Source organism: Petaurus breviceps, unplaced genomic scaffold, assembly GCF_028583685.1.
Source record: "Petaurus breviceps papuanus isolate PSGF00001 unplaced genomic scaffold, PetGlider_PUasm1.0 90763, whole genome shotgun sequence".
NCBI classification, from domain to species: domain Eukaryota; kingdom Metazoa; phylum Chordata; class Mammalia; order Diprotodontia; family Petauridae; genus Petaurus; species Petaurus breviceps.
Genome location: NW_027187340.1, coordinates 11832810 through 11845676, shown reverse-complemented (window position 1 = coordinate 11845676; position 12867 = coordinate 11832810). Strand labels below are relative to the sequence as shown.

Here is a 12867-nt window from a genome sequence, read left to right as displayed (position 1 = left end):
CACTACTTTTTCCAGAGCCAGTAGAATTCATACTTCTCCCCTTCTGATGAAACTGAAGTCGCCTTTCCTTAGCCAAGACACTACTGCTGTGAATATAAACAAACCACATGAAACTATACTTTTCATAATGCTTTTTATTGGTAAATTGTTTTAATAAGAGAAAGTCAAACAAAGCACATACCAGAGTTCAGTTTGAGCATCACCTTCATGTAGTTGGTTAGCTGCAGAGAGAAAAAAAATGCATAAAAATGTTTACTAGTCATGATTACTATGATATAGTACATATGAAAGTAAATTAGCTACAGGATCACAACTAGTACCCTAGATACCAAATTCCTATCTTGGCTAGAAATCTGCATACCATTAGGCATAATGCAGAGATAACATGAGAGTGATATGTTTTTTATATATTCCATTTATATAGCCAATTTTATATATTCCATTTATAAAATTCCAATAAATGGAATTTTATATATTCCATTTATAAAATTTCAATAAATGGAATTTTATAAATTCCATTTATATTCCAATAATAAATGGAATATATTATTCCATTTCCAAATAAGAAGGAAAAATACCTACAAACTGAATTCCTTTACATAATCATTTGGAATAAATGAACTTGGTTATATAGCACATATCAGAAATGGCCCTAATGAGCTAATTAGAAACTACTGACAAAAAAAAAATATAAAAACAATGCCTAAAAAGGGGGTAATGAGGGAGATTGTCTAGCCCTTATTGCTTTGTATAATCTAAAACATTTATATTCTTAATATACCTTTTTTAAAGTCTAAAAAGTCACCCACTTAAAGCAACCAATTTTTCTTATATAACATATTATTATATATGTCCTATTGATTCTGACAGTTCGTTTCCTTTTTAACATAGAGCTCTTATTTCACAAAAATAAGAAAAATGATTATATATGATTCAATTCAAACATTCATTAAACAGCTATTTTCCATATTTCTTCAATTTTTACATACATGTGAAATAAGATGGTTAATAAAACATAATGTTTAACAATATGCATTTCAGCTAACTGTTCATTTGCCATGTCTGGTTTAGCTATTTCATTATTAATACAACCAAAGAAATATTTACATGAAGAAAACAAGCGTTAACTTTAAAAAAAAAATACAATTTTGGATCCTTATAAAATCATTCAAATCTGAGAAACTGCTTAAACCAGTAAAAAAAAGTGTGTTGTTCTCAATAATAATGTGCATTTTTACAAAGAATTTTTTAATACAACTTTCAATTTGCTGAGAGGTAAGCAATAAACTCAAGTTCGAAAAAAAATTAGTACTTAAGAACATATCAACAAAAATAACGTCTTTAGAAATCATCCTACAGTTCTCACTCTTTTCAAGTCAAACCACACCAGCCTAGGTAGATTATTTTAAATCAACCAAAGACTAAGGGTATTACTTACACGGACGAATTTAATAGTTTTATCACTTCACTACAATTTAAAACTATGAATTTAGCCTTGAGTAAGCAGCACATAGGTAATTACATAATAATAATGATAGATACTATCAATAATGGGATATTTGACCTGAAAAAAATGCAAAAGGAAAGCCATAAACCTAAAAACAACTTAAACTTCTCCACTAAAATAAGCATTTACTCCTAAAACACCCAAATCATTTTTTAACCCAGTAAATTTTGCTTTCAACACAAAGAAATTATTTGAAAATGTAAGCATTAGCACGAATAAAGAACTACTAAAATAAATAACTGGTTTCCCCATTGTTAATTTCTAATGAATCCTAACAATATAATGCCTCCCTGTCCTACTTCTATAATATTTTGAAGGGGGAGGGGGAAGAAAAGAAAAAACTCCGCATAAATCAGAAAAACAGTAGATAATGACAAGTAGCTGCTGCCAGATTGACCTTAGCTTACTTCATAGGAAAATCAGCTTCAACTTGGTTTTTTTCTTTTTTTTTTTTAATTTTTTTTTTCTTTTAAGCAATTGGGGTTAAGTAACTTGCTCAAGGTTACACGGCCAGTTATTATTTCTGGGTGTGGTGCTGAGTATCTGAGCCCGGATTTGATCCAGGTCATCCCGACACTGGAGCTGATGCTCTTACTCGCTGTGCTACCTGGCCGCCCCCAACTTGGTTTTTTCAAAGTATACCTATTTTAGTTTCCTTTTCTTAGTACCACTCTTCTCTCAGTTATTTCTGCATTCTCTCCAAGGAAGGAATATGGAAAATCCGGTTTTTTTTCCACAGGCTTTCTTATACTAATCCTACATGCTATGACTAGAGCATCAGATCACACAGGAAAAATCTTGGCAGGTAAGTCCTAGTAGTTTTTAATATAACTAAATTTAGCTCATTGGATAGGCAACTCCAAAGTGCATCCAATTTCCTTGCCATTATGGAAAAAAAAAAAGTTTTGTCAGAATGATATATTGGATTGAAAAGCATACATATATATATTGCATTCAAATCACATAATTCTTGCAAACATACCTTCAGCTCCCAAAGACAGATCATCTTCAAAACTTCCTCCATTTTTCACAAGCACACCTGAAAATTAACATTTGAGAATTCAGAAAACTTAGTATTATGTTTTCCTTCTGAAATAGCAAGGTGGTATTCTAGTTAAAGATTTAGTTAATACAACAAATTTAACCAAGCAAAACATTTTGTAAAAATACAATGAAATATTTCAGACCCTGAAATTACTCAGATATCACTATTGAAATCACATAATAGGTTTAAAAAGAAAAAAAGATTAAAAATAGTAATTTGTGCCCACATTAAATTTTTTACAAATCCACCCACAAGCTAATTAAATCTGTTATTTCTTTTTATGAGGTTTAATTAGATAACATATCTTATCTAGGAGTTTCACTGAAAACCAGATCCTAGAGCAACCATTCTTCCTACCCTCTCATATTAAAACCCAGGAGCTCAAGCTAGACCTCCTAATACTCTAACGTGCTTTTTATTAGCCCTGTAACCACCTGAACATTCTTGTACTTTGAACTTTAAAGTTCACTTTTGCACAGGTGGTAAGTTTTCAGGTGTGGCAAGTTAAGCAAAGAAATATTTAATTATTATATCAGGGGTTACCCAGTTCACTCAACACAAACACTTACTACTACTGCTAAATTCCTACTATATTTAATTATATCAGAAAACTAAGACTTATAAATGCAAAAGAAGAAAGTTTCATTAAATAATTGCTTTTATGGCCTAAAATGGATAAGTTCTCACTTAGACTGCAGATAAGGAAAACTTTTTATCTGTATCAGGAAACTTTATATATTTGCATTTGACTTTAATATATGCTTTTAATCCAAAATAAATGAGCAGAAACCACATTTTAAAAACGATAATGACAAGTTACTTTTGCTTACCCTTCAGTGTAACATTGCTCTGCTCATCTAGTGACGCTCCCAAAGGTGTTCTGAAATCAAATAACCCAAACAACTGTTTTAATTCTTTAAAATGTTCCTTTACATCCTTTCTTAATAGGCTATATAATAACAAGTTTAAAACCAAAGTTTCACACCCTTCCCAGAACATACACAAGGAATGAAAACTGATTACATGAGTAATAGTCAAAGAATTAAGAAATTATTTATTGTGAAAACATTTCACACTAAGACAGGCTCAACTGTCATCAACCAAGAGCAAGAACTGTACTACTGACATGGATTTACGTTCTTTTAAAAATATTAGACTAGCTCTCCCAAAATAAAAAAACCAGAGTTGAAGTAAACCAGAATTTATGTCAGAAACTTAAAGAAAATCTGACACTATTAAACAAGTCACAATTTTTTAAAGTTTCATTTGTTTTTCTAGGTCTAACATTTTATGAATCCTTGTCTCCCTGCTCCCCACCCCAAAACAAATTTCACATTTTTTCATATTTGCTAGACTTCAAGAATGACTACAAAAAAAAAAAAGGAAAACACAAATCTGTTAAAGCTTCTGAAGTTCAGGCCTCAATATGAGTTAGGAACAAATAACTGAAAGACTTATTTTATAATTAACTATTTTAAAGAACACCTAAAAAATTTGGATATTAACATTAAAATCTACACACAGCTAACCACATATGATCTCTGTTCATAAGAATTCGTTGTCTTAGTTTGTAAAAGCCAGATGAATTGGAAATTTCTTTTGTGAAAAAGAAAAATATTTTTCCACTTAAAATCTGTATGGAACATTTCAAAAGTAAATCATAGTATGAGACTTGTGGTTTGCTTTGTAACAGAACTTTTACTCTACAATGAATGTTATCCTTTTGGAGTAATTTACAGAGTTGCTATAAATCTGTCAGTTGAAAAGAAAAATAACCAAAATAACAATAAAACCTCAAAATATTAGGTACATCAGAATACAGATCAAGCAAATTCAATGCTTTATGTGGGAAAGAATAAATTGCAAAAATAAATTGCAAAAGTACTTATAGGGTAGATCTCAATAAAACTTTGGGAACTAAGATTTTTCTTATATGTTAAAACATCTAATCATGTGTGATGTGTTTTACCAATTATAATTATTCCTCAATCCTCACTTTTTCTAGTTTAGAGCAATCAGGGACTGGCATTTATTTCTCTGGATGCCACTATGTTACATGCACCTAACAGTAAATGGTAAAAACAAACAAACAAAAAACCCCACCATAACTAAGTCTTCCAAAAACCCTCTTTGGCAAGCAATGATTAATGACTATCCAGGAAAAAAAAAACCCTTGGAGGGGAAAAGGCTTTCTCTATTAGATGATAATTTAGCCAATTTATGTCTAATCTGAACAACCCTTGCTTCCCCTTCCCACAAAAAATAAAATGGTAATTAAAATAAAGACAGGACTTATAAAAAGTGTCTATTTTGAAAATTCTAATAGAACACATCTTGTTTGAAACAAGATTTTATAGAACATAAAATAAAAATACCACATTCAAGGTTATTTGGCTTCGTAATACTAGATTACACACAGTCCACCCATTCAGGGGAAAAAAAACCCAAAACTCAGTTTGAGAGGCTACCTCAAAATCTGTTCTCCCCAGAGATACTACTTTAAGACCTCCTCTCCTAGGCAACTAAATCTGTGACAGTATGGCCAACCTTGGAGAAACTTCGTTTCTTTTATAGCTCTCACAGGTGAAAAAGAATGCCACATTTGTACCCAACAGCTTTGATATTAAGGAAAGAGAAGAATAAGATCTAAGAGGGAAAAAAAACACTAAAAATCAGTCTAGAATGAATGGCATACTTAACATACTAACTAGTCCAAGGATTTTCATGGAAGGTTAAATACTTATGACTAGAAACACTTTTCAGCTGCATCTATTTTAAAGGCTGCAATTTAAAAACCAAAAATATTGACTCTTACTTCCTACGTAATCATATCCTACCTACAAATACTTCAACTCTGCAAATCATAGTTAACAAGGTACAATTCCTTGTCTTCCTCTTACCAAAGAAATATGTTTTCTATACACACTTGTGTATAGAACTTGAACACACTTGTGTTCAAGCGATAAAATTTAACAAAATGTTTTAAAAGCTAAAATATCTCCAAGATTCTCAAAAAAATGCAAGAAATAACAAACTTGTAATTAAAACAGGGGGCTGAATATTTTAAAAACCTAAATAAGTAGAAAATATCATTATCCAAAACAATTATAGTCATAATCAGATGTGAATAAAAATGCACTTAGTTGCATGGTATTTTTCTCAAGAATCACTAAATTACACAAATCTTCCATTCAAATATGAAAAATTTCAACTAAGCCTTAACACCATTAACAAATTAGAGCTTCACTATCAAGTTAGACGGGTGAAAGACAAATGAAATAACTGCATAACCAGGCAAAATTTCCCTACTGACAGATTGGATTAAATGATCTTTAAAGTGCCTAACTCTAGATTTTATGATTGAATCGCAAAATCTTTTTTTTTAATTAAACTCCATAGTTAAAAAGTGCTTAGAGTGTCCAAAGTAGCTATCAAAAAAGGCATCAAAAATGTCAGTAGGAAGAAAAATAAACTGAAGATGACATTCTCAAAGGAAGAGCCACTTTAAGAAAACATGTCATCAGCTGCCTGAGCTGGAAATACTGAAATGATCATTGACAGAAGGCCTAATTTGGTGCTGTCAAGCTAAAGCTTCACTAAACTTTAAACCAACTGTTAACCTGCAAAATAATTAAAATATAAAAAAGCAAACTTTACAGGAGCCAAATTTACAAATAAATGTACCTTATCAAAACATTTTTCACTATAGCAGAAGAGTATAATTAAATTACTGCAGAGCACCAAATGCCTTCGAGGTGCTATTTTCTTTCAGTGCTAGTGACATGGATAAATCCATGCTCCAAATATAAAACTACAAGAAGAAACTTGTTCTAATGAGTTTCCAAAACATAGTGGCCGCAGAGAAATTTAACTATAGTCTGCTCCAGTATATATTCAAGGAAGCATATACAAGTTTGCATCACTGATCTTGTGCAGAAACCTCTGAACTGTAAAGCTTCCTTCAAATAAAGTGATAGTTCCTTGAAAAATCAACACAAAGGATACATAGAAGTTCCACGGAAAGGTAACACAACTTATAAAAATAGGTCATAGCTGTTTTGACTTAAAGCTGAGAATCAAGTGAAAACGGGCAAGTATACAACCCCTGGGGGGGGGGGGGGTCTTTCTCACTACAAGTGACTTACCGACAGTCTTTGAGCCATATAGCGATCTTTTCGTTGGGAACGTTTCCTGTGAAACAAAGAGTTGGGGAGGCAGATCATTAGGACTAAGATACTTTCCATCCAATGAGGAAGTCCCAAACTGCTCTATTTAGACACGATTAGCTGCCATCAAAATGAAACATAAAAAAAAAAAAAATTGGCTCTCCATCTCTGAGGCTACAAGTCTCTAACTTGACTTTTGTTTACTTTGAATACTCCTTGGTCAACAGAGGGCAACCGAAGCATTTTAAGTTACAAAGTGCTTTTTTTCTTTAAAGTTCCCCCCCCCCCCCCGTTTTCTCTGTACAAACCTTATCGATCAAGGATTGCCTCACCGTCCAGGGGCGTGGGGAGGGTGGGGGGGAGTTTTAGGGGGGCTGAATTCAAAGTGTTGGATCGTTAATCCCAACCAGCACACCACCACCCCCCCCCCAGCAGAAATGAAAGTCCCTGCCTGAAGACAGACGGACGTAGGGATGGACTGACAGACAGACAGACCCACAGATAAGCAAACCGACAGACAGCCAGGAGGGAATGACCTCTTTCTGCAGCCGGGGGCAGCTTCTCTCCGGCCAGGTCCGGCTCGTCGTCTTCGTCGTCCTCCTGCGTGGCTTCGGTGGAGAGCTCCTCCGTCTCCGACGCCTGCCAGGAGTCCCGGCACTTGGCCCAGGCCTTCCTCTTTCGGCTCGCCACTTGCCACTCCAGCACCTCCTCCTCCGACCCGGACGCCACCACCGCCGAGGGCTTCTCCATCCCGGCCCGGGGTCGCGCCGGGGGCTCGGGGGCTCGTGCTCCGCGGCCCCCGCCCCTCCGCCGTCAACCTGGCAAAGACAGCCCGGCGGGGGAGCCCCCGGCCCTGCTGTCAGCTCGGGGCCGGGAGGGGGAGGAGAAGGAGAGGGAGGCGGAGGAGGAGGAGGAGGAGGAGGGGACTGGGAAGGAGGGAGGGGCGGGGGGAGGGAGGGGGCGGGCAGGAGAAGTTTCACATGAAGCCGTTGGAGGCTGCGGCGGCGAGAGCCTGGAGCTCTACTTCAAAACAGCTGCGCCGCCGCAGCCCCCGCGGATCACCCTCCGCCACCCCCCACCTCCCCCGCCGGGGCTGACGCGGTGGCTGGGAGTGAGGCTCCCGCAGCCCCGGGAGCTGCGGCTGATGTTACTGCGGCCGCCGCAGCTGCGGTCCCGGTGTCAGCGCTTCCCTCCCCGGCGTCTCCACGCCCCTTTCCGTCCCGTATAAGAGCGCGCGCGCGTGCGCCGAGGGGCGGTGCTGGGCGGGAAGCGAGGTAGACGCTGTCTGGGCGCCCTCTGTGGCTCTACCCTTCTGCTCCGGGGTGTTGCTGTAAAGCTGGCAGGGAGGCCACCCTGGACTTGGAGCACATCTGGTGCACCCCCTTCTTTATTTTTACGAATGAGGAAACTGAGGCCAAGGGATCTTAAAGTAACTTGTCCAGGGCTTCACCTTGAAAACGACAGCTAGGAATCGGGCCAAAGCTTGCTAACTCGAAACCTAGGGTGCTTTGCCCCCTCACCGCACCTGGGACTCAGTGCGCTTTCTCACCCCACTGGGATGAGGGGTGGATTCGGGGAAACAAGCAATCTTCTACCCTGTCCTCCCCCTCCAACAAAATCATAATTCATTTTACTCGGAAAATGAAGTTCTCACCTCTATAAGGAATCCCCCCCCACACACACACAATAGTTTAGGGTTCTTAAAATGCCTGACCTTATTTGCCATTTTGATTGTCCCAACACTATTTTGGTAGCTGCTTTTAAGGTGGAGAAGACTGAAGGGGAGTGGTACACAACAGGTGGTATTTCTGGCCCTTGTCAGATTTTCTGAATCTGAAGACCTTTCAGTGATGCTAATTCCATGGTAGGGGAGATGAGGATGGAGATTTGTCTTGGTTGTTTGTCTCTTCACTATGCTGGCTACTTTCTGTGTTACGGTGGGTGCATGCATTGAACAAGGAAAGAGGGAGATGGAGTTATGAAGGGAGCAAGGAGGATGCTGAAAAAATTCCCTGAGTTTTGAAGCTGTACAGCAATCATGATCACTCACTGTAAAAATTCTTAAGCATATATTTTCGCTGGAATAAGCAAAACAAATTACAAAAGTACTGTCAGCTGCTGATCTAGAAGCTGATACAATGTTAATATTAAGCAACTCCATTCCCCTGAACATTACAACTAACCTGATATTTTCAAACGTTTCTGCTTATCCAATAACTAGCTTCTGAAGAACAAGCTATAACATTTATCCTTTTTAATTAAAATTTGTTTTCCATAAATATACCCTTAAAAGGAAAATTAAAAAATTCATGATAATGACAATTGGGAACATGTTAAGTTTCCAACTTTGAGTATCTAAATTTAATTACAAATCAGCCAAATTTAGTTCCTTTGAATGTAAAAGGAAAACTCAGTTCTTAAGAGAATTTATAAGACCATGGCTTTGTGTAGAATACCACATGTAGGATAAGACCTTAATTATTTAGTTTCTAACCTAGTTTTCCAAGTTGCAATTTCTCCCACCTCAAAGTAATCCTAGACAAAACTTAGCTTCAAAAGCCTTTGATTTGGTCAATATGGGCATTTTCTATTGGCTAACTTTGCTGGCTGGTGACCAACTTTCTGTATAGGCTATATCTGAGATACCCAGACCTAATTGCTCTCCTAAATTCCAGTTCCACATCAACTTCCTGCTAGATATTTTCACCTGGCGATGTCCTATAGACAAAATCAACATGCCCCAAATAGCTATTCTCAGCAATACAATGATCCAAGACAACTCTGAAGGCCTTATGGTGAAAAATGCTATCCATTCCCAGAGAAAGAATTGTTGGTGCCTGAATATAGATTGAAGCATACTTTTTTTGCTTTAAAGAAAAAAGAACCAAAGGTCATCTCTAGCCTTTGGAAGCATCAGGGTGGAACTTCAGTAAAAATTAATGAAAATGAAATTTCATTTAATGAATCAATCAGTAAACATTTATTAAGCCCCTACTATGTACCAGGCATTGGGACTAGGGATACAAATAGAGGTAAAAGATAGTTTCTGCCCTTAAGGAGTTCACTATCTAGTTAATAATACTTATTGTATATCCCTGTCTGAATAAATAAAAACTGATAATAAACGAAAACTGATTTGTTCTGATGTGTTCTTTTGCTCTCTCCTTCATGTCCTTCCCTCTGTCCCTTCATCTTCACCTTAAAACAAAAAGAAAAGTATCTGTATTCTGAATAGGGAAATTTATCATTTCAATGGAGACATTTTTGAGTGAGTCATTGAAAAACCTTTCCTCACTCACCAGTAATGCATTTTAAAATAAAGCCAAAGTGAATAAGACTTGGCAAATCCAAAGGTGGACAAAAAGGAGAGAGATCAGTATAACTGCCAGACTTTGGATTTGGTCCTGGTAAACAACTTCTTGCTATTGCCTTCTCTGAACTACAATCCTTTCCTTTATTACATCTAACTGCAAAGTATACCTATTTCATGCAGGTAAGGACCAGAAGGTTAGAGCTCGAAATGAGAGGCTTCCACTTAATATTAAGGTAGAAAATTGATAAATGGCATATGAGAGTTAATAATTCTAACCAAATAACATTTATATTTACAGTGGGAGATATGGCCTATTACTTTTTAAACCAAATCCTATAATTTCTGAACGGTGTACAATCTAAAAATCCACCCCTTTTGACTGATTGAATACTTACATAAAGACATAACAATCAAGCAAACTTTTTCTTTAAGTCTTATTTTAAATTCACCATATAATCCTTTAAATCTGTTTCTAGGCTTATTAAAGTAAGCAGCGTCCCAACAAAGCACCTCATACAACAGAAGCCCAAAGAGGAAGGAAAGTACAAAGGCAGGAAATTTTAAAAAATAATTTCTTACAATGAATAAGCTACGATTCTATGCAATGACTTGAAGAAGTAGTTTGTAGACATGTAAAATAGTGATTTTATTTTATTTTTTTGCTTTGTTTTCTATTCATTCCTCTCTAGGACAAATTTTGCTCTTTTTGTATTCAAAAGAATTCCTCAGTATAAAGGTAAGCTGTGACTACATAGACCAACTGAGTGTCTTATTTGTACTTTCAGGAGGACCTGAGAACAAAGAACTGGAAAGAAAGCACAGACTATCTAGACATTTTCTCTGACTTTTTGGCATCTAATGGGTAAGCCTGCAGTTCTCACCACAGGATCTCAGACATCCTCCTTAAGGCTACCCTTACCACAAATTTCATGAGAACATTTGATGGTTGCTACGCTTTGAAGAAGAATCTTATGATATGGTGATAGTTTACATAAAGGCTAAGCAAGGGTCCACGTGGGATTTCCCTTTTCAGGACAGAAAATACTAGAATATCAGCCCCATCATCAAATACTAGGGGCAATTTGGTGGCAAAGTGGATAGAGCTCTGGGCCTGGAATCAAGAAGATGTGAGTTCAAAACCAGCCCCAGACACTTACTAGCTGTGTGATCCTGGGCAAATCACTTTACCTTGTTCTCCTTAGTTTCCTCATCTGCAAAATGAGCTGGAAAAGGAAATGGCAAACCATTCCAGTATCTTTGCCAAGAAAACCCCAAATGGGGTCATGAAGAGTCAGGCATGACTGAAATGCTGAACAACAACAATAACATTAAATACCAGGTATGCAAATACTCTCCCTGGTCACCCTGCAAACTATCCCTTTACACTAGCCATGGTAACAATTATTGGAGGTGAAGGGAATGAAAATGCCTTTGTTTGAAAGCTAATCTGGGTATGGAAGCACTAGGGTCATAACAAACAAACAGATAATTTCCTGCTGTAGTTAAGAGCAAAGCAGGATAGTCTTTTTTTCCCATATACACAGCCCTAGAGCCTTCAGTTTTTTTTTCTTACAGTCTTTATTTTTAAATCATTAAAGTAGTATCCATACTGCTTGCATGACTTTTTTCTCTGAAGCATGATACTAATCCCTAACTATTTTAAAGCTGCCTTTAAAGTACAAACACAATGTAATGCAATTTAATAGGATTTAGTATTTAATCACAATCAAAAATTGTTTTCATAGTCTGAAGGAGGTGTTTTTTGAAACTAAGTTTCAAAACAAAACAAAAAACTAATGCAAACCTAATTGCAAACTGTTAAGAGACAAAAAGCAAGTGGATGCCAGCTGATGGGAATCATTTGGCCCAGAAGTTAAGGTATGAAACATACATGCTAATCAAGCAACTCACAGTCAAGTATATTAATAGAGTAATCTTAATCGAAAAGAACAACAGGTTAAAGGTCAGTCCACAGGTTGTTTTCTTTGACTTATTTTTTTAATAGCTCTTGAGCTGAAGTCTCTCCAAAAACATTTTTTTAAGTTAAAGCTGACACTTTGCATGATTTGCTATAATTGAAATAGTTTTGAAATTAAATTTAAAGAGATACTATCAGAATAAGAGTTATTGGAATGGACTAAAGAGGTCATAAAATTCATTGTCATAGAAAAATTTTTATTCGCTACATTAAATACATATTCAGGGAGGTCTTAATTCACTAATTATAGACACAGTAGAAGAAAAATCATTAATAATAGTGCAAACACATATTCCAAAGTCATTTGTTCAATAAACACCACAAAAGGCAAGTTTATAGACTAATTTTTTTTTTGACAAGAAGCTATTACATACCCATTATAATGCTGGAAATTAAAAAAAACTGTAAAAGACCTTTTTTTATTCTTAAGAACAGGAAGAAGTCTGTAGGACTTTAAATAAACACCAAACTTATTTCAAACTTCTCTATTCTTAACTACAGGACAAATTTAAAGAACACTCTGGAAAAGCAACACCCTTTATGGTGGCGTGGAAATTTGTTTCATTGCTTTTTTTTTTTGGAGGTGGGGAAGATAGGGCAATTGGGGTTAAGTGACTTGCCCAAGGTCATATGGCTGTTTTTGTGTGTGTGTGTTAAGTGTCTGAGACTGGATTTGAACTCAGGTCCTCCTGAATCCAGGGCCAGTGCTCTATTCATTGCACCACCTTGCCACCCCTATCTCATTCCTTTTTTTTTTTCCTTTTGGAGGGATTGGGGTTAAGTAACTTGCCCAAAGTTACACAGCTAGTTGTGTGTGTGTGTGTGTGTGTGTGTGTGTGTGTGTGTGTGTGTGTGTGT

General features: G+C 36.5%; 1 protein-coding gene across 2 annotated transcripts in view; it reads right to left on the bottom strand.

Moving 5' to 3' along the window:
* LOC138146564 (protein ITPRID2-like) overlaps positions 1 to 7638 on the bottom strand; it is a 7679-nt gene extending 41 nt beyond the window's left edge. The window contains exons 1-6 of one of the 2 annotated variants that reach the window (XM_069068574.1): positions 7255 to 7625; positions 6698 to 6743; positions 3383 to 3432; positions 2490 to 2546; positions 182 to 221; positions 1 to 83 (exon numbers count right to left, since the gene is read on the bottom strand). The exon at positions 1 to 83 is cut by the window's left edge and continues 41 nt beyond it. In XM_069068574.1, coding sequence (XP_068924675.1) covers positions 1 to 83; positions 182 to 221; positions 2490 to 2546; positions 3383 to 3432; positions 6698 to 6743; positions 7255 to 7468 — 490 coding nt within the window. In that variant the 5' untranslated portion in view covers positions 7469 to 7625. Of the gene's footprint in view, positions 84 to 181; positions 222 to 2489; positions 2547 to 3382; positions 3433 to 6693; positions 6744 to 7254 lie in introns of those variants that run through there. The other variant, XM_069068575.1, reaches the window with a different exon arrangement.
* Between the last annotated feature and the right edge of the window lie 5229 nt (positions 7639 to 12867).